General features: G+C 36.7%; 1 protein-coding gene across 10 annotated transcripts; it reads left to right on the top strand.

The window, feature by feature from the left end:
* The first annotated feature begins 196 nt into the window (after positions 1-196).
* Positions 197-19034, top strand: LOC105174064 (uncharacterized). Of its 10 annotated transcripts, none has more exons than XR_016065957.1 (9): positions 197-321; positions 412-493; positions 953-1034; positions 1145-1227; positions 1336-1421; positions 1509-1592; positions 1694-1777; positions 1916-1971; positions 4870-5123. XR_016065957.1 is itself a non-coding variant. In XM_088881758.1 (5 exons), exons 1-5 carry the CDS (start codon positions 1855-1857, stop codon positions 16162-16164), a joined length of 408 nt encoding a protein of 135 aa, XP_088737884.1. In that variant the 5' UTR covers positions 1791-1854; the 3' UTR covers positions 16165-19034. The 10 variants fall into 10 exon arrangements, 5 of the variants coding, with proteins under 5 accessions (XP_088737898.1, XP_088737884.1, XP_088737893.1 ...); XR_016065956.1 differs by having other exon boundaries at positions 1916-2350; XM_088881758.1 differs by lacking the exons at positions 197-321; positions 412-493; positions 953-1034; ... (3 more) ...; positions 1694-1777; positions 4870-5123 and adding exons at positions 15421-15504; positions 15606-15689; positions 15800-15883; positions 16126-19034 and having other exon boundaries at positions 1791-1971.
* Positions 19035-26256: the final 7222 nt, after the last annotated feature.

The raw sequence follows: 26256 nt of genomic DNA, 5'->3' as shown, positions 1-26256 counted from the left end.
AATTGGGTAATAATTTAAATTTTCAAGCAAATGAATTAATTGTGTTATCATTATAAATTAAAGTAAAAAATAAAAAATAATTTTTTTACCGTTGGACCTTGAAGCGGCCCAACTGAAATTTGTTGCCGTTGGAGATAGGCCCCCAGCCCACTTTATATACAACACTATGTAAGAGAATTTTCAACACAAACATAAAGAAATGGAGAGAGTGCAAAATCGAGAGTGTGCAAGAGAAAAGCTTCTGCTCTAATGGCGGCGCATTCTAAGGCAGCCACCTCCGCCGTTCTCGTGCTGCGACTGCCCTCAGGCCTCGATCTTTAGGTGCTTCTTGATTACGTGGTTTCTTGTTTATCTTTAGGTACTTCTTATTACACGATTTCTTGTTTATTCTTGTATTTTTTTTCTTGGAAGGTTTTGCCTAATTGTTTCAAGGTTCATGAAATTCAACTCCTACATGGATTCTCTTGAATTTCTTGGATTATTACCTAAAAAGGTACTTTGCTTTTGCAAGGGTTCTTTTGTAATTAGTTCAGGAAACATGAGTTCACACAATTTTCCCATTGCATAACAAATTTGTTCAATCCGGTCTTGCTCAAGATTCATGCCATTTGTCCAGGAATTGTATTTATACATATTGCCTGCACTCGCAATCTTGATTACACGGTTTCTTGTTTATCCTTAGGTACTTCTTGTTTATTCTTGAATTTATTTATTTTTTTCTTGGAAGGTTTAGGCTAATTGTTTCAAGGTTTTGGTTTTCTTTCTTTCAAGGCGCGTTTCTACAATCAGACCTCCCCCGTGTTTTCCACATTCTCATTGTTTCTAGATTTTTTTTCTTCTGTCATTTTGCATAGCCATATGCTTATCCAGTCTTTCTTTGTTTTTTTGGGTTTGATTTGGTGGTCTTTCCCTTCTTATAATGGAATTTAATCACATTTGCATGCTTTCACAGCGGATCCCTTCTGGTGGCTGATACGGATGAAGTGGAAACCAAACTTGAGAGTGGAAGCCATCAAACTATTGACCTTGATTTGGTAAGTCTGTGTGAGAGGTTAGCGATATTTTCGCAAATTTTCTGCAATTAGTTGCTAGTGGTCTTTCCCTTCTTATAATGGAATTTAATCACATTTGCATGCTTTCACAGCGGATTCCCATCTGGTGGCTGATACAGATGAAGTGGAATCCAAACTTGAGACTGGAAGCCATCAGACTATTGGCCTTGATTTGGTAAGTATGTGTGAGAGGTTAGCGATGTTTTCGCAAATTTTCTGCAATTAGTTGCTAGTGGTCTTTCCCTTCTTATAATGGAATTTAACCACATTTGCATGCTTTCAGAACGGATTCTCGTCTGGTGGGCTGATACAGATGAAGTGGAAACCAAACTTGAGACTGGAAGCCAGCAGACTATTGACCTTGATTTGGTACTTTTCGCAAATTTTCTGCAATTAGTTGCTAGTGGTCTTTCCCTTCTTATAATGGAATTTAACCACATTTGCATGCTTTCACAGCGGATTCTTGTCTGGTGGGCTGATACAGATGAAGTGGAAACCAAACTTGAGACTGGAAGCCATCAGACTATTGACCTTGATTTGGTAAGTCTGTTTGAGAGGTTTTCGCAAATTTTCTGCAATTATTTGCTAGTGGTCTTTCCCTTCGTATAATGGAATTTAACCACATTTGCATGCTTTCACAGCGGATTCTCGTCTGGTGGGATGATACAGATGAAGTGGAAACCAAACTTGAGACTGGAAGCCATCAGACTATTGACCTTGATTTGGTAAGTCTGTTTGAGAGGTTAGCGATGCTTTCGCAAATTTTCTGCAATTAGTTGCTAGTGGTCTTTCCCTTCTTATAATGGAATTTAACCACATTTGCATGCTTTCATGGCGGATTCTCGTCTGGTGGGCTGATACAGATGAAGTGGAAACCAAACTTGAGACTGGAAGCCATCAGACTATTGACCTTGATTTGGTAAGTCTGTTTGAGAGGTTAGTGATGTTTTCGCAAATTTTCTGCAATTAGTTGCTAGTGGTCTTTCCTTTACTAGCACTTTGGTTTGGAAAAGTTTTGGCTTCGATCGGCAACGGGGAATCTACTACTCTAAGAGCAGTAAGTTACTACTTTGTTTTACTACTATTGTCTCTGTTAGCAGTCAATTTCTCCTATCTCCTGTCATAATGCATATATGTTATTAACTGAAATTTAAGTGCCAGGCATCCACTCTCTGTTACTCCAATTTGAACTCAACTTAAAATTTCTTATTGGACTATGATTAAACTTCTTAAACCAATCAGTACTTGCCCAACTGATGGGCCAACCAGAATATGAACTCTCAACTGCATCTAGAAAGGTATCGTGGTTATGAAATATCTGTTGCATATTATGCCTTTGAATTGGGGAATGCCACAGTTATGTATCTATGTTGTTTTCTTCCCTGTCTTGGTTTCTTCCTAGTTCTGTCTTAATGCAAAGTACAAGGAGAAAGGACTTATTTAATAGAGATGTCTTATCATCTATTAGCAATTATGTTATTTGCAAGCTTCATTGTTAGCAATATTGTCATTGTATATCTCTTGCTAGTGCCATTAAAATTGCGATGTATTATGTAGTTAAAAATGCTGGCCTAACACTGTAGCGTGTTTATATTTAATTCTACAAGTGAAGCATATTAGTTAGTAATGTGTACTCGTTTATTAACGGTTGGGGGCGCTGGAATTTGGATTTGGTTTGCAGATTCTGTGTTGCCGGATAACTTCATATTGTTAAAAATTGTGTGGGAATCAAAAGGGTTGAGTAGGATTTAAACACTCAATTGGGACACATTTCGGCCGCTAAAAGTGTGTTTTTTGATGATATTTTAGAACCTAATATTAACTTGTGTATCTTCATATTCCTCTCTTCGAATTTCTAACTGAAAAGTAACCAATGTCCTTATCGGTTCTTCCTTGCCGACTTTTCTCTCATATTTTGAAATCAAGGAGGCTGAAACCATTGATTTTATGCTTTGTAAACTTCAAATCCAAATTTTGTGTGTTGATTTCTTTGAAAAACTCACATGACCATCATTTTGACTCGGAAAGAATAGGATTGAGATTGTTTGAGGCTGTTGAAATGTGAACGACTCAAGGATAGAGTTGAGACCTAAATTGGAGAACAAATTTTCCCTTTTTTGTAAATTTATTCTTGATTAATTCGTCATGTTGGGTTTTTCTCATAAGCTTGCTTTGAAATTTTTTGTTGTTATACATTTAAAATAATTGTATGAATTTACAGAAATCATGTTAGTCCATGTTAACATCTTATATTTGCAGATGTATCATAGAAAAATGTCGAAAAATCTATATTATCCAACTATGAGTTGTTTTATTTGTGCACTTTGGGAAATTAAATACTATGCTAAGCGTAGAGCGGTTGTCTAGATGCCAATTAAATTTGCTTTTCTTTCTTTTCTTTTCAAGAAGATTTCGTGAATTTTGTGAATATTGTTACATAATTTCAACATTTCATAAATGTTTTTTAATGAACAAAAAGTTTGGTAAATCAAATAATACTAGATATGAGAATTTTTTTCTAGTTTTTATGAGGAACGAACTATAATGTATTTTTAAAAAATTTGTTGTTTTTTCTTTTGCTAAGATTTGTTTTCTCTTATCAAGTGTTTTCTGTTATCAACGTATTTTTTTAAAATGAGCATCGAGTGTACTAATTTCTCTAATATAAAATTGCAAAAGTCTGAATTTTTTGTGTAGTTTAACAAGTATATAAATTTATTGGTTTGTGGATAAGTGCATAAAAAAGTCACGTATTTTTATTTTAAGAGAAAATTTATTTTCATTTTTTTAAAGCAGTTTTTGTATCATTGAGAAAACTTTGAAGTTTGAAGTGCATTCGGTTTATTACTTTTGAACAAATGGATAATTTTTCTTTAGACTTCCAAAAAAGTGTATAATTAACTTTTTTTGTTGTGATAAATAATTGATTTCATAATACTTAACGAAATCTTTTAAGATGATTGGCGCACAGGTAATTAAAAAATAAACAATGAGATTGGCATCTAGACAACCGTTTTACAGTGTAGTATATGATATTTTATTTCCGAAGTTCAAAAATAAACTAATTTGTGGTTGAGTAGTAGCGATTTTTCAACAAATTTTACTGTGATCCACCTACAAAGTTTGGATGTCGATATGGACAAATATGGTGTTTCTGTATGATTTGTACAAAAGTCTTAAATGTATGACAAACAAAAGGTTTTGAAAAGGCAAATGGGATAAAACCTAACATAATGAATAAGTTAGAGAATAAATTTGCAAAAAGTGTGGAGAATTATCTCCCCTTTAGGCGTCAACTCCTAACTACCCTGCATTCGTCGCATTTGAAATTGGCCTCAAAATTTATAATCCTATTACTTCCAAGTTAGAATGTTGAGAATGTGAAGGTTTCATAGAACTCACATACATTTTTGGCTTTGAACTAGACAAAGAAAAAAATTCAATGGTTTCAGTCCTTCTTGAAATTTAAAATATGGGGGAAGACGGTGGAGAATAACTAGATAGGGACAAAGGTTGCGTCTTTGGTTAGATAAATGATAGAGAGGAAGAGATAGATACATAGGTTGTCATGTGGTTCTAGATAGTGTCAAAGAACACATTGCTTTTAGTGGTTAATGTGAAACAATTGAGTGTTTGAATCTCCTACTTCAATCTTTAAATTCCCAAACACTTTTTAGCGAGATGATGTTATTTAGGCAAGCACTGAATTGAGAAACCAAATATAAATTCTAGAGCCGTCAATTGTAATTGACGAGTATAGATAGATTCTTCTTTTTACATATCTTTAAATGATACTGATATTGTTGATTATGTGCAGGTTAATGCTAGTGAAGATGATATAGTTGTCGACTTGCATCCATTCACAATGACACACTAGCTTGCATGTCTATCGGGCTCAAGTATTTCTAAGTATGAGCCTTGCGGTTTCTTCAAGACCTCGACAGCCATTAGCTTAAGAATAAATCTAGTTTATTGTAAATAAGAATACTCTGTTTGTAGTATTTGGGTTTCCAGTGAAAAACGCCTATTGTTTATACTCTTTCTATTTTTTATTAAAATTACCTATTGCAATTCCTTGAATTTTTAATACCACGCAACGTTATAATTAGAATCTTATTTATATAGATAGAACAATGATAACCATGTGGATTGAGATACTCAACTTAAAACAGTTTTACTCCTTCCAAAAGAGCACTCGTGTTCCAATATAAGTTCACTTCATAGCAATGGTTCTCAGTTCGAAACTTGTATTAGAAGCTTCATTATTGAAAGTTGTAATCCAAGCACCTTCCATACGCAATTGATTCTATTATGGCTAAGTTAACCACATGAAAGGTATATTGTTGAACTCAAGCAACTAAAGAACCAAATAAAGCAAGCCAATCAATAATATCGAGTACCAACGGACAATTATTTCTCAAATAAAATGTAATACGAGTACATTAATTGCTTTTAAAATCTCCCAGGCAAACTATTTTAACTGACTTAGATACTGATCAAAACATCAAAAGTCGAATCGGCTACCTTTTTGGGAGTTACACATAGATGATCAAGAAGTATTCTTACACCACTTCCTTTCAAAGTCCCAGGTGCCACAATTTCAAGCATATCCGATATTGTTTAAGGAACATATACACGAACTTTTGTTGCGTTTGCCCAATAAGGGTACAAAATACCAGCTACTCCCTCAGAAGTGTCTAAGAAGATTAGCTTCTACTATTACAATAGTACACCATTATATGAATGATGGCTCAACAATACAAATAATAACCCATAGACCAGCAACCCCTGAAAATCATAGCTGAATATAGAAATATAAGAGAATTTATAGTTCAAAGCAATTAATTTAAGCATTTCATTACATGCATAAGAACGGCAAATAACTAACATGATAACCCACCTGATTTCTAACTAAATACACTTAAAATATGAATCTTTCCATGTCCACCACCGTCTACCATGTCTTTTAATAATCTCTGCAATAATCTATTTAACCAAATCATGTCTATATTTATAGCCTGCAGCCAAAAGAATATAATAGAATAAAAGCATTTACTTTGTAGATTCATGATCTAAGAAGTTCCTAATGTGTATCCCGTCACTCCACATATGAGGAAGATTGGTAGAACCAGGAAGAGATAGAACACCAGGAATTCACTCTACCGGCAAAGACAAATGACTACTCTATTTTTCTGATTGTTTTGTTTCTCGTCCTGGTGTGTCCTTCTTGCATCTCCCCCATGCTTCAAAAGCATTGGAAAGTCAGCTATTTCTTTGTCTTTTCCCCGCCCCATGCGTGGTCTTTCCCAAGGCAATGGATTCATGAGGCCCTTCCTCCTACGCGTTGCCTCTCCCTATGACTGTCGATCTTTGATTGATGAAAAGTTATTGGGGCATTTTGGGCTGGCTCTTGTGACAGAGCCTTTGGGGATTCTCTGAGTATTTCATTTTAGTTTTTTGTCTTTTACTGCCTCTCCTTCTTTATGTTTTCTTGGAGTGTTGATTTGTTTTGTTCAACTTTGTGCAGAGAACATAATGTTTAGAAATTGATGCGAGATCATGTGCTGGGGCCCATTTTGGGGGACCCCGACTCCTAAGTCCTCAAAAGGGGTACCTATTTCCAGTGACTCCAAAGGCTAAGCGCCTTGCGTCATCCTTTTCTCCTGATCCTGCAGCAGGGAGCTCTTCCAAGAGACCTCAGACAGGGGCACCTTCTTCTCGTACCTCCTCCAGCTCCTCCTTTTAGAGAGGAGATGGACACTCCTCCTCGACCTTCCTATGCGCCTTCTGTAAGTCTCCATAGTCGTCACCTGCTTGACCAGGACAAAAGAAAAGCTTCCCTGGTGGTCGACTTGAGGAGGGGGGTTCTATCCTCCGGGAACAGGCAACTGTTGTTTCCTCTTTCCAGGGAGGAGTTAGAAGGGATGGGGACCCTCTATATCTTCAAGGTACCGCAAGGAAGTTCTTTTCACGGTGGCGAGCATGATTGGAACTCCTCTGCAGATTGACGATGCTACTCTAAATCAGTTTAAGCTCTCCAAGGTAAGGGCATGCATTGAATTGGATCTTCTCAAACCGCGCCTTAAAGACTTTCAAATCCAGATTTGTGGGGAAACTATTGTGCAGCGTATTGAATACGAGGATATCCCACACTACTGCTCCTTATGCAAACATATTGGGTACTGAGACTCAAACTGCTATTCCAAAGGCGATCCTCCCAAACCATCCCCCCGAAAGGCGAGGCAGAAGGTTGCTGTGGATGTGGAGCGAGGCAAAGCAGCAGTATAGGAAATTGGTGAGAGTTCAAAAACGATGGACCAGCCAGAGCAGCTACAATCTGCAAAGGATACCGGGTACCACATTGAGCACCGATCTGAAACTATGGCTTGCGTGAATGAAAATTTTATTTCTGTTGATGAAGTTAATATTACCTGTGAGGTCGGAAAAATGGGTGAGGAAATTGTGGAACATATTGTGGAGATTGATTTGCCTGCCGAAAATCTTGTTGTTAGTGCTGTGTATTTTTCGATTGGGGGAGTGGAAATCCAAAAGAGGAAGGAGCGGATTAACCTTCAACAGGCCTCTAAACTCTTCAAAGAACTGAATTTTTTTGGAATGACTGTTCGACAACTGAAGGTTTGGGAAGACACTGATGAATCAGAAGGGGAAGACGATGATGTCAACCCGGGTAGCCCACGGCCGGTGAAGATTCAAGACCCAATTTGCTCGTTGAACCATAACCCGACTGATACAGAGGAAGGAGAGCAGTTCCTTGTTCCCTCTCCAACCCTGCGTGAAAGAAACAGACGTCGCATCAGGCAATTTTGATGCTGTGCTATTGCAACCGCATTACTTCTTTAAACTTTTTGTTGTATCACATTGTAAAGGAGTAGTACTCCTCCCTTTATGCTTTATTGCGTCTTTTTGTAATGTTTTCTGTTTTATTTTTAATGAAGATGGGATGGGGACCCCGATAAGCCTCTCCCTCTTTCGCGTGTTTTGACCAAAAAAAAAAAAAAAACCATAAACCCGAAACCCTATACCCTAAACCATTATGAACTTAGCAATTTTCTCTAACCTCTCACTAAAAGTGTGTGAGATTTGCACACACTAGACTTCCACCACCAACCCACAACCTGTTCAGCCAATCCGCCACCACCAGCAGACAGCCCTCCGCCAGCTCCGCCGCCGCGCCGCCACCGACCGACCGCTGAAAAATTTTCCAGCGCGTATCTGGCCACGTGCTCCTCCATCGTGTTCGCTGTCCGACCAGCAGTCCGACGCACCTGCGCGTGTCCTGAAAGGAGTTTAGACGCGCCGGCAATCGCTGGTCAAAGCTTCAGAAATCACCCCTTTTTCGCCAACAGTTTCGCCATTACTTCTCTCCAATTTTCCGACCGATTTCTGGTGAATCTCCGGCCAAATCATATACCATTCGACTCCTGGTGACAAGGCGATCATTTCCCCTCTACCAATTTGTACTTTAATCGAGCACAAAAGCTGGGCTCATCCGTCGACCACCGTGGACGTTGGCCGTCGATTCTCTACTATCCGACGAATTAGGGTCGCGCACCACCATCATTGAACTCCTCTCATCGTGGCGAGTCGAACGCGACTTTACCCAACAATTTCCATCATGTTTCGGTCGAGATCTCAAACCTCCCACTTCATCCGCTCCGTCGCCGCCTTCAATCGGACAGAACTCCTCCACCCGAATGAGACTGAGTCGCGCACCACCATCAACAGATTCCTCTCGCTGACGCGAATCTAACAAGACCTTTCCCACCAATTTTCATCAAGGTTTGATCGATTTCTCTTTTTTGACGTTTGCTCCGCCGCCGTCGCCACTATCATCCACTCCGAACCACCATATCTCTGTCGTCTGGATGAAGCACGATCGCTGACTACCACCGTTGGATTCCTCTTGTCGAGGAGAATCTAACGAGACCCCTTTCAGCCATTTTCATCAATGTTTGGCCGAGCTCACTACATTGGACTCTGTCGTTTGTCGCACCACTGTATCTCCGCCATCCATCGGCCGTTTCACGATGGAGACCCTCCAGTCTCATTCGAATCGCATGGCGAACACGTTTGTGCACTCCGATGTCGGCATAGTGCATCCATCGGAGCTGCCCTCACCAGCCCTCAACTTGGATGAATTTCCTCCGTTCTACAGTCAACCCGACCGAGTCAGCTCGAACGGCTGCCACTCACCAGCCAAACTTGCATGATTTTCATCCGGCCAAAGCTGCTCAACTCCCACCGGTGAATCAGAATCAGGCGCAAAAATCCTTCGTGGACACAGTGAACTCGCAATCTACTTCAGCCTCGTTCCCTAAAGTCATTCAGCACTCCTACCTTGCTGGCGCTCCACCGAAAAAATTGGGTGAAAAAATGGAATCCTAAGGTCTCCCGAAAATCTATTTTTCAGCTGCTGAAACAGAAAGACTCTCGGAGCAGTACAAATTTGCCATTGTTGGGAAGTTTTCACATGGCTTCCCTCCCTACCGGAACATGCATCGACTACTCTCAACGCTGAAACTTCAAGGGCCATTCACCGTCACCATGATCACGAACCGGCACGTTCTCATCAACTTGAAAAATGAAGCGGATTACACCAAGCTCTGGATCCAAAGATTATGGCATATTGATGGATTCCCCATGAGGACTTTCAAGTGGACCCCATCCTTCCGGCCACAACAAGAATCATCCCTTGCACCGGTTTGGATTCGATTCCCCACCTTACCTGCTCATTTATTTCATAAGGATGCTTTATATGCTATAGCAAGCCTTGTTGGTACTCCTCATAAACTTGATGAACCCACTCTGTTTCAATCTCGGCTCACGACGGCTAGAGTATGTGTTGACGTGGATCTTGCTTACAAACTGACAGAGGAGATAGTCATTGGAATTGAGAATGAGGAGGTAGTGCAGAAAGTTATTCTTGAAAATCTTCCGAAATATTGCATGCTGTGTAAACACGTTGGTCATGAAGCACAAAATTGCTACACCAAAGGGAATGCTCCAAAGCCTCAACGTTTCTCCCAGCAACTAAAAGGAAAGGCAACGAGACAGAAGGAGAAGAGTGTCAAACAAGCTGAAAATGTGATCTTTGAAATTGGAGAACCCAGCAAACGCAAGGAGTACGGTGCTACCCCTGCTGATATTGAAAGTAAGAACACCTTCCACGCGCTAAATCAAGCGAAGGATGAGGGTCAAGATGGACGTGCAGTTGAAAATGGCTCGATGGACAGGAATGTAGGCTTAGGTAATACTGGAGACCCCCAAACTAAAGTGACCACAGAGACCAGGTACCACTCTGAACTTTCTAACTCACACTGCACTCATGCGAACACTAATGTGCCCCCGGCCCCACAACCCTGTGTTGTTTTAAATGAATCCCTTAACCCACTACCCCAGTGTCATACTCTTGTTAAAGTTCCTGTCATAATGTTACTATTGAACGCTCATATGACATCTCTGCCTTTAATTTGTGTGATGAGGATGAAGTGAATATTGATGGACATTGTGAGGGGATAACTTTCGTGGCTCCCCTCCAATGTCTTGCCCCGTCCCCTAGACCCTCCACTGAACCTTGTAAGCAGGAGCAGTATCACGAGTGCACCCCAATCAAGCCCCTATGGAATTCTACCCCTTATCCGTTGATGACACAGACCCAAAAATTGAACTAGGTGAAATTCGAGAAGAGGATCTTGACCAGCAACTACACAATCCTCTTGGGAAGATGTTGCAACGAGAGGGAAACACACCCGATCCCAGTCCTCAGAAAACACTCAGAGTTATCAAATTTTGACTAGAAGCAAAGTCAAAAGTGGTGACCCACCCCACCTTCAATAATGAACAAAATACTGCTATGGAATATCCGTGGTATCGGGGAATCACACAAACAGAAGCATGTCCATTGGCTGAGTCAGAAACACAAACCAAAGATTCTTGTCATCATAAAACCTAGAGTGTACTTGGATGAAACATTTTCTGCAGAAGGTTGGGCTTTCACAAAGTAGTGAGCAACGTCAACTCAAAAATTTTGTGCTTCATGGATAATTCGATGAACTGTGACATGTTAACCTCCAGTGAGCAATTCCTCCATCTTCGACTCTCAACAAATTTGCTTCCACACGACCTCACTTGCACTTGGGTTTATGCTAAACACACGCGAGCTTAAAGAAGGGAACTCTGGAATGACATCAGAAATATTGACCCCGGCAATGACCCTTGGCTACTGGGGGGAGATTTCAACATTATCCTTGAAGCTAGCAAAAGGAAAGGAGGAGCGGCCCCTAAAGTCTAGATAATGGAGGACTTTAGCGACATGCTGCTTGACTATGGCCTCCAAGATGCTGGATTTTAAGGGGCACAGTTTACTTGGTCGAGAAATAGACTTCGGCAAACACTTGACAGATTTCTCTACTCCCATACATGGCTCCACTCATTCCCCATCACCCGCATCCAACACCTCACCAGAAATGTCTCTGACCACTGTCCCCTTCTACTCTCGGCATCTGCTGATAATAAGAAGGGTCCAGCACCGTTCCGCTTTCAAAACATGTGGACCAAACACCATGATTTCATAAACTGCTTCACTACATCGTGGCAACACCCTATTCATGGCCAAGGGATGTTCAAATTCCAACAGAAACTCTACCGCCTCAAAGCCGCTCTAAAGACTTGGAATTTTGAAGTATTTGGCAACATTTTTCAAAACATCTGTACAACTGAACAGAAGGCTAAGGAAGCTGAAAAAAGTTTTGATGATGACCCTACAGATGAGAACCTCATCAACATGAATAAAGCTACAACAGAGCTCACTTTTGCTTTATCTGTGGAGGAATGCTATTGGAAACAGAAGACGGCATGTATATGGCTAACTGAAGGGGAAAAGAACACCAAATACTTTCACACTCTAGTCAAGGAAAACAGGAAGCAATCCCACATCCACGCCATCCAGCATAACGGGACCACTCTCACAAAACTGGAGGAGATTAAGGATTCAGTTGTGGATTACTTCAAACGCGTATTCACAGAAGAAGAGGAGGTGTTAGACGACCCTCTTCACTGGGTCCCTCAACTCCTTTCCGAGGAAGATATTCAGCATCTGGGTTGTGTCCCTATATTAGAGGAGATCAAAGCAGTGGTTTTTGACATGTGTCCAGACAGCACGGCCGGTCCAGATGGATTCACCTCCCACTTTTATCAGAGCTGCTGGGACATCATTGCAGAAGACTTAATGGGAGCAGTTTTTGACTTCTTCAGCGGAACCCCTCCGCCTAAGAACTTCACAACGGCTACGATTGTCCTTATTCCCAAAACGGAGAACCCAGAAACTTGGAAGGACTTCAGACCAATCAACTTATGCAACGTCTCGGGAAAGATTCTTTCTAAGACAATTCTCCTTTAAAAAAAAAATCCTAAACTCTAAACCCTAAACATGTGCAAGGTGTGTTATTTTATGTAATTTGTATTAATTTAAGAAAATATGTGTAATTTCTAAAAATTTTTCATTAGTCTGTGTAATTTTATGTAATTTGGTTTAGTTTATAATAATATTCTTTAATATTTAGCAAAAATATAATTTAATTCATAATATAATACATTTGTTAACATTTATTACTTTCAGATCCGACCTTGATGATTGGGTAGCGAGGCTCGAGGAGTGGATGCGGCGAATTGGTACCCCCTGGCTCGATCCTCCAGTGCCCCAACCGCTACCTGATCCCCTAGTACCCGACGACGAAAACGCGGCCAAAGGGAATGTTGATTTAGATTAGATTTTTTTTATTTGTAAAAATACAATAAAAAAATAATATTTTATTTGCGCGATTAAATTATTTTTATTTTCTTGTTATATTATATATTTTTTTATATAATATTGCGCATTTAAGAAATTAAAACTACATAGATATAACAAAGAATTCCAAAATTTATTTTTATAAAAAAATAAATATTAAAATAAATTAAATACAACTAAATATTATAAAAAGTATTTTTTTGTCATTGGATTTGTAACGGCTTTTGGAATATGTATAACTGTTATGTAATCATGTCATTACAAAAATAAGATAGTTATCAAGTTTTTTGTAATTGAACTACTATTGTAATGGTCTCTCATGGCTGTTACAATACAACAACCGGTACAAATTGTACGACTTTTAAGCAAGGTGTTACAAAGATTTCTTATTGCCTAAAAAAGTCAAGGTAGAGTGTATCGTTACAACGGTCATTATAAATTAATTTTTTTTTTAAATTATTAATTTGACCGTTAAAAAAAACTGTTACTATAAAATAATTTTTTTATAGTGTAACTTGTAATCCATTTTCTGTAAAAATGTATAGCTAGCCCAATTATAACTAAAGTAGATCTGTGGATTCATTCATTTTTAATATGTTCAATTGACAAATTGTAATTGAATCAATAAACTTATGGTTGGAGGGACTATCAATAAATATAACACCCAAATTGCAGTAATTATTTGAGTTTATATATTAATAAATTAGTCGTTGCTGCACGCGCTTCCCACAAGTATAAAAAAAGTTATGATATAAGATTAAGAGATTTTTTTTAGTGAAAACAAAAATCACGGCGTGAGAGCGAGAAAGAAAAAAGTTTGTTAGAGGAAAGAAACGTGAGGAAACAGAGAAAAAATACATTATGATTGTTAATTTAATAAAAATTATTATAAGAAAAAAATATGGAGAAGTTTGATGTGAGAGAAATAATGGAGTAGCGGGTGAGAGAAAAAAAATTATAATTATGAAATTATTATAAAAATTAAACTTACTATTCTAATAAATTTTTTTTAGAGATAAAAAGTGAATTCAAGGGTAAATTTGGCATGACAAAGGGTTTCTTTTGTTTTTTTATAATAAGATAGATGAACAAATTTTGTAAACTCATGAAAACTTATATATTGCTGTTAAAAATGAATGTTAATTATTTACTGTAAATAAATTTAGTCCGGATTTAATTATAGTACCACATGGCTAATAGTTCACTATTTTTGTTATGTATCCAAAAAAATTCTATTTTATTCTTAACCAAAAAAATTTAATATATTCATTTTATCATCATTTTCGCGATTTTTGTAATTCCTCTTACTCACTCGGAAAAATTTAATTTGAATTTCATAATTTTATTATTTGAATATATTAATTTATATTTTATAATTATTATTCGACCATTTTTCAATTGGGTAATAATTTAAATTTTCAAGCAAATGAATTAATTGTGTTATCATTATAAATTAAAGTAAAAAATAAAAAAAAATATTTTTACCGTTGGAGCTTGAAGCGGCCCAACTGAAATTTGTTGCCGTTGGAGATAGGCCCCCAGCCCACTTTATATACAACACTATGTAAGAGAATTTTCAACACAAACATAAAGAAATGGAGAGAGTGCAAAATTGAGAGAGTGCAGGAGAAAAGCTTCTGCTCTAATGGCGGCGCATTCTAAGGCAGCCACCTCCGCCGTTCTCGTGCTGCGACTGCCCTCAGGCCTCGATCTTTAGGTACTTCTTGATTACGTGGTTTCTTGTTTATTCTTGAATTTATTTTTTTTTTTCTTGGAAGGTTTAGGCTAATTGTTTCAAGGTTTTGGTTTTCTTTCTTTCAAGGCGCGTTTCTACAATCAGACCTCCCCCGTGTTTTCCACATTCTCAATGTTTCTAGATTTTTTTTCTTCTGTCATTTTGCATAGCCATATGCTTATCCAGTCTTTCTTTGTTTTTTTGGGTTTGATTTGGTGGTCTTTCCCTTCTTATAATGGAATTTAATCACATTTGCATGCTTTCACAGCGGATCCCTTCTGGTGGCTGATACAGATGAAGTGGAAACCAAACTTGAGAGTGGAAGCCATCAAACTATTGACCTTGATTTGGTAAGTCTGTGTGAGAGGTTAGCGATATTTTCGCAAATTTTCTGCAATCAGTTGCTAGTGGTCTTTCCCTTCTTATAATGGAATTTAATCACATTTGCATGCTTTCACAGCGGATTCCCATCTGGTGGCTGATACAGATGAAGTGGAATCCAAAGGTGAGATTGGAAGCCATTAGACTATTGGCCTTGATTTGGTAAGTATGTGTGAGAGGTTAGCGATGTTTTCGCAAATTTTCTGCAATTAGTTGCTAGTGGTCTTTCCCTTCTTATAGTGGAATTTAACCATATTTGCATGCTTTCAGAACGGATTCTCGTCTGGTGGGCTGATACAGATGAAGTGGAAACCAAACTTGAGACTGGAAGCCAGCAGACTATTGACCTTGATTTGGTACTTTTCGCAAATTTTCTGCAATTAGTTGCTAGTGGTCTTTCCCTTCTTATAATGGAATTTAACCACATTTGCATGCTTTCACAGCGGATTCTTGTCTGGTGGGCTGATACAGATGAAGTGGAAACCAAACTTGAGACTGGAAGCCATCAGACTATTGACCTTGATTTGGTAAGTCTGTTTGAGAGGTTTTCGCAAATTTTCTGCAATTAGTTGCTAGTGGTCTTTCCCTTCTTATAATGGAATTTAACCACATTTGCATGCTTTCAAAGCGGATTCTCGTCTGGTGGGATGATACAGATGAAGTGGAAACCAAACTTGAGACTGGAAGCCATCAGACTATTGACCTTGATTTGGTAAGTCTGTTTGAGAGGTTAGCGATGTTTTCGCAAATTTTCTGCAATTAGTTGCTAGTGGTCTTTCCCTTCTTATAATGGAATTTAACCACATTTGCATGCTTTCACAGCGGATTCTCGTCTGGTGGGCTGATACAGATGAAGTGGAAACCAAACTTGAGACTGGAAGCCATCAGACTATTGACCTTGATTTGGTAAGTCTGTTTGAGAGGTTAGCGATGTTTTCGCAAATTTTCTGCAATTAGTTTCTAGTGGTCTTTCCTTTACTAGCACTTTGGTTTGGAAAAGTTTTGGCTTCGATCGGCAACTCGGACTCTACTACTCTAAGAGCAGTAAGTTACTACTTTGTTTTACTACTATTGTCTCTGTTAGCAGTCAATTTCTCCTATCTCCTGTCATAATGCATATATGTTATTAACTGAAATTTAAGTGCCAGGCATCCACTCTCTGTTACTCCAATTTGAACTCAACTTAAAATTTCTTATTGGACTATGATTAAACTTCTTAAACCAATCAGTACTTGCCCAACTGATGGGCCAACCAGAATATGAACTCTCAACTGCATCTAGAAAGGTATCGTGGTTATGAAATATCTGTTGCATATTATGCCTTTGAATTGGGGAATGCCACAGTTATGTATCTATGTTGTTTTCTTCCCTGTCTTGGTTTCTTCCTAGTTCTGTCTTAATGCAAAGTACAAGGAGAAAGGACTTATTTAATAGAGATGTCTTATCATCTATTAGCAATTATGTTATTTGCAAGCTTCATTGTTAGCAATATTGTCATTGTATATCTCTTGCTAGTGCCATTAAAATTGCGATGTATTATGCAGTTAAAAATGCTGGCCTAACACTGTAGCGGGTTTATATTTAATTCTACCAGTGAAGCATATTAGTTAGTAATGTGTACTCGTTTATTAACGGTTGGGGGCGCTGGAATTTGGATTTGGTTTGCAGATTCTGTTTGCCGGATACCTTCATATTGTTAAAAATTGTGTGGGAATCAAAAGGGTTGAGTAGGATTTAAACACTCAATTGGGACACATTTCGGCCGCTAAAAGTGTGTTTTTTGATGATATTTTAGAACCTAATATTAACTTGTGTATCTTCATATTCCTCTCTTCGAATTTCTAACTGAAAAGTAACCAATGTCCTTATCGGTTCTTCCTTGCCGACTTTTCTCTCATATTTTGAAATCAAGGAGGCTGAAACCATTGATTTTATGCTTTGTAAACTTCAAATCCAAATTTTGTGTGTTGATTTCTTTGAAAAACTCACATGACCATCATTTTGACTCGGAAAGAATAGGATTGAGATTGTTTGAGGCTGTTGAAATGTGAACGACTCAAGGATAGAGTTGAGACCTAAATTGGAGAACAAATTTTCCCTTTTTTGTAAATTTATTCTTGATTAATTCGTCATGTTGGGTTTTTCTCATAAGCTTGCTTTGAAATTTTTTGTTGTTATACATTTAAAATAATTGTATGAATTTACAGAAATCATGTTAGTCCATGTTAACATCTTATATTTGCAGATGTATCATAGAAAAATGTCGAAAAATCTATATTATCCAACTATGAGTTGTTTTATTTGTGCACTTTGGGAAATTAAATACTATGCTAAGCGTAGAGCGGTTGTCTAGATGCCAATTAAATTTGCTTTTCTTTCTTTTCTTTTCAAGAAGATTTCGTGAATTTTGTGAATATTGTTACATAATTTCAACATTTCATAAATGTTTTTTAATGAACAAAAAGTTTGGTAAATCAAATAATACTAGATATGAGAATTTTTTTCTAGTTTTTATGAGGAACGAACTATAGTGTATTTTTAAAAAATTTGTTGTTTTTTCTTTTGCTAAGATTTGTTTTCTCTTATCAAGTGTTTTCTGTTATCAACGTATTTTTTTAAAATGAGCATCAAGTGTACTAATTTCTCTAATATAAAATTGCAAAAGTCTGAATTTTTTGTGTAGTTTAACAAGTATATAAATTTACTGGTTTGTGGATAAGTGCATAAAAAAGTCACGTATTTTTATTTTAAGAGAAAATTTATTTTCATTTTTTTAAAGCAGTTTTTGTATCATTGAGAAAACTTTGAAGTTTGAAGTGCATTCGGTTTATTACTTTTGAACAAATGGATAATTTTTCTTTAGACTTCCAAAAAAGTGTATAATTAACTTTTTTTGTTGTGATAAATAATTGATTTCATAATACTTAAAGAAATCTTTTAAGATGATTGGCGCACAGGTAATTAAAAAATAAACAATGAGATTGGCATCTAGACAACCGTTTTACAGTGTAGTATATGATATTTTATTTCCGAAGTTCAAAAATAAACTAATTTGTGGTTGAGTAGTAGCGATTTTTCAACAAATTTTACTGTGATCCACCTACAAAGTTTGGATGTCGATATGGACAAATATGGTGTTTCTGTATGATTTGTACAAAAGTCTTAAATGTATGACAAACAAAAGGTTTTGAAAAGGCAAATGGGATAAAACCTAACATAATGAATAAGTTAGAGAATAAATTTGCAAAAAGTGTGGAGAATTATCTCCCCTTTAGGCGTCAACTCCTAACTACCCTGCATTCGTCGCATTTGAAATTGGCCTCAAAATTTATAATCCTATTACTTCCAAGTTAGAATGTTGAGAATGTGAAGGTTTCATAGAACTCACATACATTTTTGGCTTTGAACTAGACAAAGAAAAAAATTCAATGGTTTGAGTCCTTCTTGAAATTTAAAATATGGGGGAAGACGGTGGAGAATAACTAGATAGGGACAAAGGTTGCGTCTTTGGTTAGATAAATGATAGAGAGGAAGAGATAGATACATAGGTTGTCATGTGGTTCTAGATAGTGTCAAAGAACACATTGCTTTTAGTGGTTAATGTGAAACAATTGAGTGTTTGAATCTCCTACTTCAATCTTTAAATTCCCAAACACTTTTTAGTGAGATGATGTTATTTAGGCAAGCACTGAATTGAGAAACCAAATATAAATTCTAGAGCCGTCAATTGTAATTGACGAGTATAGATAGATTCTTCTTTTTACATATCTTTAAATGATACTGATATTGTTGATTATGTGCAGGTTAATGCTAGTGAAGATGATATAGTTGTCGACTTGCATCCATTCACAATGACACACTAGCTTGCATGTCTATCGGGCTCAAGTATTTCTAAGTATGAGCCTTGCGGTTTCTTCAAGACCTCGACAGCCATTAGCTTAAGAATAAATCTAGTCTATTGTAAATAAGAATACTCTGTTTGTAGTATTTGGGTTTCCAGTGAAAAACGCCTATTGTTTATACTCTTTTTATTTTTTATTAAAATTACCTATTGCAATTCCTTGAATTTTTAATACCACGCAACGTTCTAATTAGAATCTTATTTATATAGATAGAACAATGATAACCATGTGGATTGAGATACTCAACTTAAAACAGTTTTACTCCTTCCAAAAGAGCACTCGTGTTCCAATATAAGTTCACTAAACCCTAAACCCTAAACCCAAAATCGAAACCCTAAACCCCAAACCCAAAACCCCCAAACCCCAAACCCTAAACCCTAACTTAGTCTGGATGTAGTATTGACCAGTCTGGCTGTAGTATTAGATAGTTCCTCATTAACTAAGCTGATCAAAAAGTCTGGACAACTATCAAAGCTAGTTGATAGAAGATTGCAGGCTACATTTTGGGTCAAAAGCCCCGTTTGTTTGTTGGCCTCCCTATAGCGGTGTTGTAAAAGAATTAATTTGAATAGAGGCATGCCCCAACCCCTTATGCCAAAGGTTATTACATTGAATAATTGCATAACGTGAAGCAACAAGCAGAGATACAGTAGGAGTTGTAGGATATCTAGGATAACAGAACTTGAGAATGTAGAGTTTCTTGGTAATGATCCTTTAGCCAACACCTCTTTACTGACCTGGTCTTACAAGATGCAGCCAAATTGATTGAAGGAGAAAACATAGGGAGTGTTACTGCACAATTAGGTGACAGACAGCAAGTTGACAGAAAAGTCGGGGATGTATAACTGATGTTAAAGGAAGTTAATTGGATAATCTCACACTCCCAACGTAGGTGACAGCCTTTTTTGAACCATCAGGTAAATGAATGTAATGTGAGTGTATGGGCTTGGAATAAGAATGAAATAGAGGCAAATCTGCACATACATGATTTGTGGCTCCAGTGGCAACAATCCAATTACTAAACTCCATTGCAGAAGAGTTAGATGCATTACCTGCAAACTCATCTTCACATTGTACAAAGTTTGCAAAATCTCTAATCAGTAAACAACCTTGGGAATGTCCTCAAGATTTTATTTACAAACAGTATTAAAAATTAGAAAGGCTCAATTCTAACTAATAAATTCCTACGATGATTTATTTAAGTTAGATTGTATATTCCCCATAATATAATCAAAAACTACGACATAATCAATTATATTTCGTTACCACCAGTTATTGAACTAAACAAACAATTGCATTCTTGACAATGAATAAAGGTACCTATCATTCATAAATCAAATTTTGTAAAAAAAGCACATAAAACAACACAAATACACATATGAATGAAAATAGAAAGCATAAATTAGATCTCGCTCATTGGAATTAAGCACACGAAGTCTTTAACCGAAATTAAAAGATCTAGCCTATGAGAGAACAATTAAAAGGAGAAGAAAAAATATCATAAAAAAAACACAGAGAATATCCCAAAGATAAGAGATCAAAAGATGTCTATATGGTGAATTACATCACATATATATTCTAACTAGTTACGAAATCCTATTAGAACTAATAAAGGTAAATTCCTAATAAAACTAAAAGTCTTAAGGAAGTAAAATTATTATCCTAACGAGATTTTTCCAGCAAAAGTAGTTTCCATTCTTCCAAAATTCACGCCTCGTACTTTTCTTCTTCAAACACATTCCCGCAGGTTTAGGCATGGGCACACCTAACTCTTCCTTCTAATCTGTCAAGTGTTGATTTTTGGCTTTATTTTCCCTTTTTCATTCCATCCATTTTTTATAAGCTAATATTGCAATATGACACTTGATTTTGAGCATTTTAACCACAAAAATAGCAAGATATCACTTGATATTAACACAAAATGCACTCCTATTTCCCATTTTAGGCTTGTAAAGGGTTTGGCCAAAGGGATTCAAGTTCAAGATAAGTCTAACGAGCTATTATTGTTGGCATCTAGTGGCGCCATCTGTGGAGCATATAACTAAGATATGAAATCAATGTAAGTACTGAATAGTGGAATCGATAAGCAAAAGGATGTTGATGCCTCGACTAGAGATAATCGCTTTGCAAGTAGTGCAGGTGACACCCTTCCCCCCTGCTGGATGCACCGTAAGGTGATCTTCCTTGCTCAACGAGCCCGTGGACCCTCTGTACAACAACATTTCTTCTGATGCCTCTTCTGGGAAGCTATCCCCAGGTTGTTGGAGATCATGCAATAGATGATTGCCTCCATAGTACGAGCAACAATTTGTGGCTGTGACGCAGGTGCCTGTGGCGGCTCCTATGGTTACAGAGGTACCATGTGATGGAGAATAAGCCCTAGCTTCAAGACCATCGGGCCTCCTGGGGGAGTAGGGTTTATCCCTGCAGTAGGAGGAAGAGGTTCACCCTTAATAGGTAGTGTGACGCCCCAAAAATTATAATATCTAATTGGGGGATTAATTGGTAATTTTTATAAAACTTAGTTAATTAGTAAATAAATTATGTTCCCTAATAGGAATATATTAAAACTTGAACGTGTTAAATTGGAGCTCGTTATAATATTTTAGAATAACTTATATTAACAAAGGAAATTTAGGAGGGACGTAATGGGTATTTTGAGAAAGGTTTAATAAAAAGAATATATTTTATATATAATAATATAGTATATATATATATATATATATATATAAAGTGAAGAGAGAGAGTTGAAATGGAGGCGGTGGGGCCTCTTCACCCAATTTCATTTTAATACACAAATTGACACACACATACACATAATACACAATTCACACACACACCAACGCACACACACATCGTCGAAGACAGAGGTACGAATTTTATTATTTTAATTTAAATTAATTTATATAGTTATATTATTTAATTAGTTCTTTTATTAAATATAATTTATATTGAGCGGTGAACTATTTAATCGGAGTATTTAATAATTTTGGCTATTTAAATTAGTGTCGAGTTAAATATCACAATTGCTATAAAAATGATATAGTTGGGTAATTAAAATATTAGATTTGTTAGATTTAATTATTACTATAGGTAATTTACACAATTCCATCGGAATGATTAACGAAATATGTAATTCTATGTATTGTTGCTTAATTAAATTATATAGCAACGATAAATTGGTAGAAAATTCAAAGAAATGATTTGAAAATTATATTTAAGAAATATTATGTTATTAAAGAGGAAAAACGAAGATTTGTACTTCGATAGAAGTGGAATATTAAAGAATTATTGGAACTCGTACGAATAAGATTTAGTATTATATTTAAAAGAAATTACGATATTTTCGATATATTAATTGTATCTGGTATAACTTATTATAGGACATAGGGGTGAGGTGAAAGGACTGACAATTAGCGATTGAGTAGAAAGAAACGTTGTAAGGTTGAGGTAAGTAAATAATTAGTATTATCTATATATGTTCCCTTTATTTGTGAATTACTGTCATATAAATATGGAATTCATGTTGAAGTTGATTTATCTTAAAATATATAAGTGATGGATGATCTGATTTGATTGACGATATTGTGTACGTGGAATGAGAAAGTACGTTGAAATATCATGTTTGCTGTATGTTGTGTTGTGGGTGTCTGGATTGAGATTGTATTGATATATTATTTTACATTACTAGTTGCTTACAAGAATGGTGATATGTGAAAATGAGGGAGTGGTGGAAATTGAATATAATTGTGGTGTGAATACCCCCTTGATGTGTTGAAAGCCAATAAGGCGAAAATATGAAAAGAAAGTGCTATGTGCGAAAAGAAAGTGCTATGTGCAAAAAGAAAATGCTATATGCGAAATGAAACAGCTATGTGCGAAATGAAAATGCTATGTGCGAAATGAGATTGATGAGCCGGCTGTCAAGGGGATTCACTTAAATTTAAATAATGGTGAGATTGAGTTGGCGGGAAAAACACAATATCACCTTCTGGTAAGCAAACTAGGAAAAAGAAGAAGTTTAATTGATTGTCTTATTGCGTGATAACTATGTGGTGTAACAAAGATGGTTATGTGGAAGCAAATTGACTATATATTCTATGCATATTGCCCATGTATCTTATTTGAGGTTATTTTGGTATACATATATAGATAGGACTGGTTATTTGCTTACTGAGTGGCAGGCTCATCCCTCTACTGACGTTTTATTTTCAGGAGTAGACTTTGAAGTGTCTGACTGTTGAAGACTAGGTCTACGCGTTATACTCAGGCAGATCGGGCCAGTATGCAGTTTTCTCTTCTTTGTCAGTTAGAGTACAAATCATATTTTGTCTGTACAGAGAGAATATAAGTGTACGGATTACCTGTGACGAATCACTTTGTGATGTGTAATATGTATATATAATGTCGTGGGTTGATAATACCTATTATGACGTGTTGGGATTACGTATGCAAATTAATTAGATGGTTATGTACAAATATATATATAAACACAGGGATTACTATAAGTATGATGTTTAGCGTAGATATAACCCTTGTAGCGAAGGGGGTGCTACAGGTAGCCCATCAGGAATGCTTGTAAAAGGAACTCCAAGGTGTCCAGCATCACGTGATGGGAATCCCACTCGAAGAGTAAGGTGACATCCCTTTCAGCGAGGAAATCATGATGGGTTAACTCCCTTTAGTTGTAGAACCCTACCATAGTCGACTATGATAGGACCACAGACCCTCAGCAACATTTTATCTCGATTTAAAAATGGACCCCTCATATATCGTTAGATGGACGGGATCAAATGTCGAGTGTTCCTTTCCACATTTGCTTGGGTTACCAAACAATGATTCAACCAGTTGTCAGCAGGATCAATTAGGAGCTTCCAGGAGTTTCTATCCTTATTCCTACACCAATTTGCAAGTAGTAGGAAACATAAAAAATAACGCTCAGCCTCTTCACTGTTCACCAAAAGGAGGTAGAGTCGTTGAGGGCTTACCTCCACCATTTCAACACTGCTGCCATAGAGATACATGAGGCCATTCAGGAGTCAAGGCTAGTGTTTTCTTAGAAGGGGCTATTGGGTGGAGATTTCGTAAAATCCCTAACTAAGAAGCTAGCTCCGAATTTTCATAGCCTCTGGCACGAGCTGCAAAGTAATATCAACATGGAGGAGGCCCAAGCCTCTAAAAATGAGGGACGTGGAAAAGAGAGGAAGGATATCAAGGAGGATAGATCCTCAAAGAAACCAAAAACAGATTCACGACAAGAAGTCCTCATTTCAGAGGGGATACTTTGCGTAAATTCCCTTGAATACTCCCATTACACAAGCATTAATGGCGGTTGAAAGCAAAGGATTACTAAAGCCTAGCCAAGGACGACCAAAGAAGAACCTACCCTATCCAAAGCAGATAAGTATTATAGGTTTTACAATGAAATATAGCGACTCGTCCAAAATAAATATTTACAAGAGTTTGTATGCAGGGAAAAAGCTAGGAGTGGCAGATGGTCGAGCCAGCAAAGCTCAAAGCTCAACTTGAGCTTGAGTTTTTCGAGCTCGAGAGTCTAAAGAGCTAAAGCTCAAAGTATTTTGTTCATAAGTACGGGAAGCAGCTCACAAGCTTTGTCTATTTTTTTTAATTTTTTTTATTTTTAAAATTTTTATATATTTTACTTCATATTCAATACTATGTCAACTTTATATTCAAAATTAATCATATTATAATCATTAATCAATATCATATATTTAAATTCTATATAATAATAAACATTGGTATTTTTATTATATATTTAATCTCTATACTGAAACAAGCTTAATAAACAATTTAGTAAGTTTTAATATTTTTTTTGTAGATAATTATTTATTATGATGCATATAAATTTTATGTTAGATTTCAATATCTTTTTGCAATCTAAAAATCAACTCATATTTTTTTATACCTATTTGTGAGTATATATTTATACCAAGAAACACAAAATGCAACTTATTTTATTACTTATATCAAAATTTGGTGATTCTCCTGAATTAATCTAAAGATAATAATAATAATAATAATAATAACAACAACAACAACAACGATGGTAGCAGAATTTTAACTACTTTTATTGTTATTTTATTAATATATATATATATATATATATATATATAATGAGATCAATCACTATTTTATATTTTGGTTTAAAAAATTCATCTTTTAAATTTTTTTTTTTGTATATAACAAGATCAACCACTTTTAAAAAATTACTAATGTTTATATCTTTTATTAATATCAATAACTATACAAAAGTATGTGCAGTTATTTTAATAATTTAATGTATATATTTTTTTATACTTTTACTAATTATATTACTACTCGAGCTCGAACCAAAAGAACTCATCCAGCTCTAGCTCGAGCTCAACAAGTTCGATTCATTTATACCCTTAGAGAAAGGCCAAGGCACAGGTCCTTACTAGAAGTAGGACACTCACAAATGTTAGGCCTAAGAGGTGCTTAATCCAGATCCCCCTAAGAAAGTAGGGCACAAACCCCTTGAGCCCATTCTAAGAACCCTAATCCCTCGCGGAAGGGGGTTATTCGGAAGAAAACAGGACGACCTATAGGAGGAGGCTAAAATAGAGAAAGATAAGCTCAAATAAAGAAATTGGAGAAGAACGTCGCTGAAGAAGTCCCTGGATGTAGAAGTAGTCGTTGACACTCCAATCATTCGATCTGGGCCTGCTGAAAGGGTCGTATTAGCGCTACCCCATAATGGCACGTTAATAATCACCATTATTTTGGTTAATTATGAAGTAAGCTAGATCTTTATCGACTCCAGAAGTTTAGTTGATATCCTTTTAGAGGGATCATATCATCAGATGCAACTGGGGATATCCCCTGTGAATAAGTGATACCTCATGATGGAAACATAGCTAACGAGCTTGAGCTGAGCTGACGAGATTGAGCTCGAGCTCATTATATATGGTTCGAGCTCAAGTTTGAACCATAAGAGGTCAAGCTGATGAGATTGAGCTCGAGCACATAATTATCATCGAGCTCGAGCTCAACAAGTTTGACTCATTTACACCCTTAGAAAAAGCCCAAAGCATGGGTCCTTACTAGAAGTAGGACACTCACAAAGGTAAGGCCTAGAAGGAGACTAATCTAAATCCCCCTGGGAAAGAAGGGCACAAACCCTTAGAGCCCGAATATTCTAAGGACCCTAAACCCTCACAGAAGGGGGTTATTCGCATGATAGCAGGATGACCTATAGGAGAATACTCAAATAGAGAAAAATAAGCTCAAATAAAGAAATTGGAAAAGGACGTCCTTGATGAAATCCTCGATGTAGAAGCAGTTGTTGACGCTCCAATCATTCAATTTGGGCCTGCTGAAGGGACCGAATTAGCA

The sequence above is a fragment of the Sesamum indicum genome, linkage group LG1 (assembly GCF_026168435.1).
Source record: "Sesamum indicum cultivar Baizhima isolate 11 linkage group LG1, ASM2616843v1, whole genome shotgun sequence".
NCBI lineage: Eukaryota > Viridiplantae > Streptophyta > Magnoliopsida > Lamiales > Pedaliaceae > Sesamum > Sesamum indicum.
The sequence above is the reverse complement of the archived record's forward strand: the minus strand, read 5'-3'. Positions and strand labels throughout refer to the sequence as shown.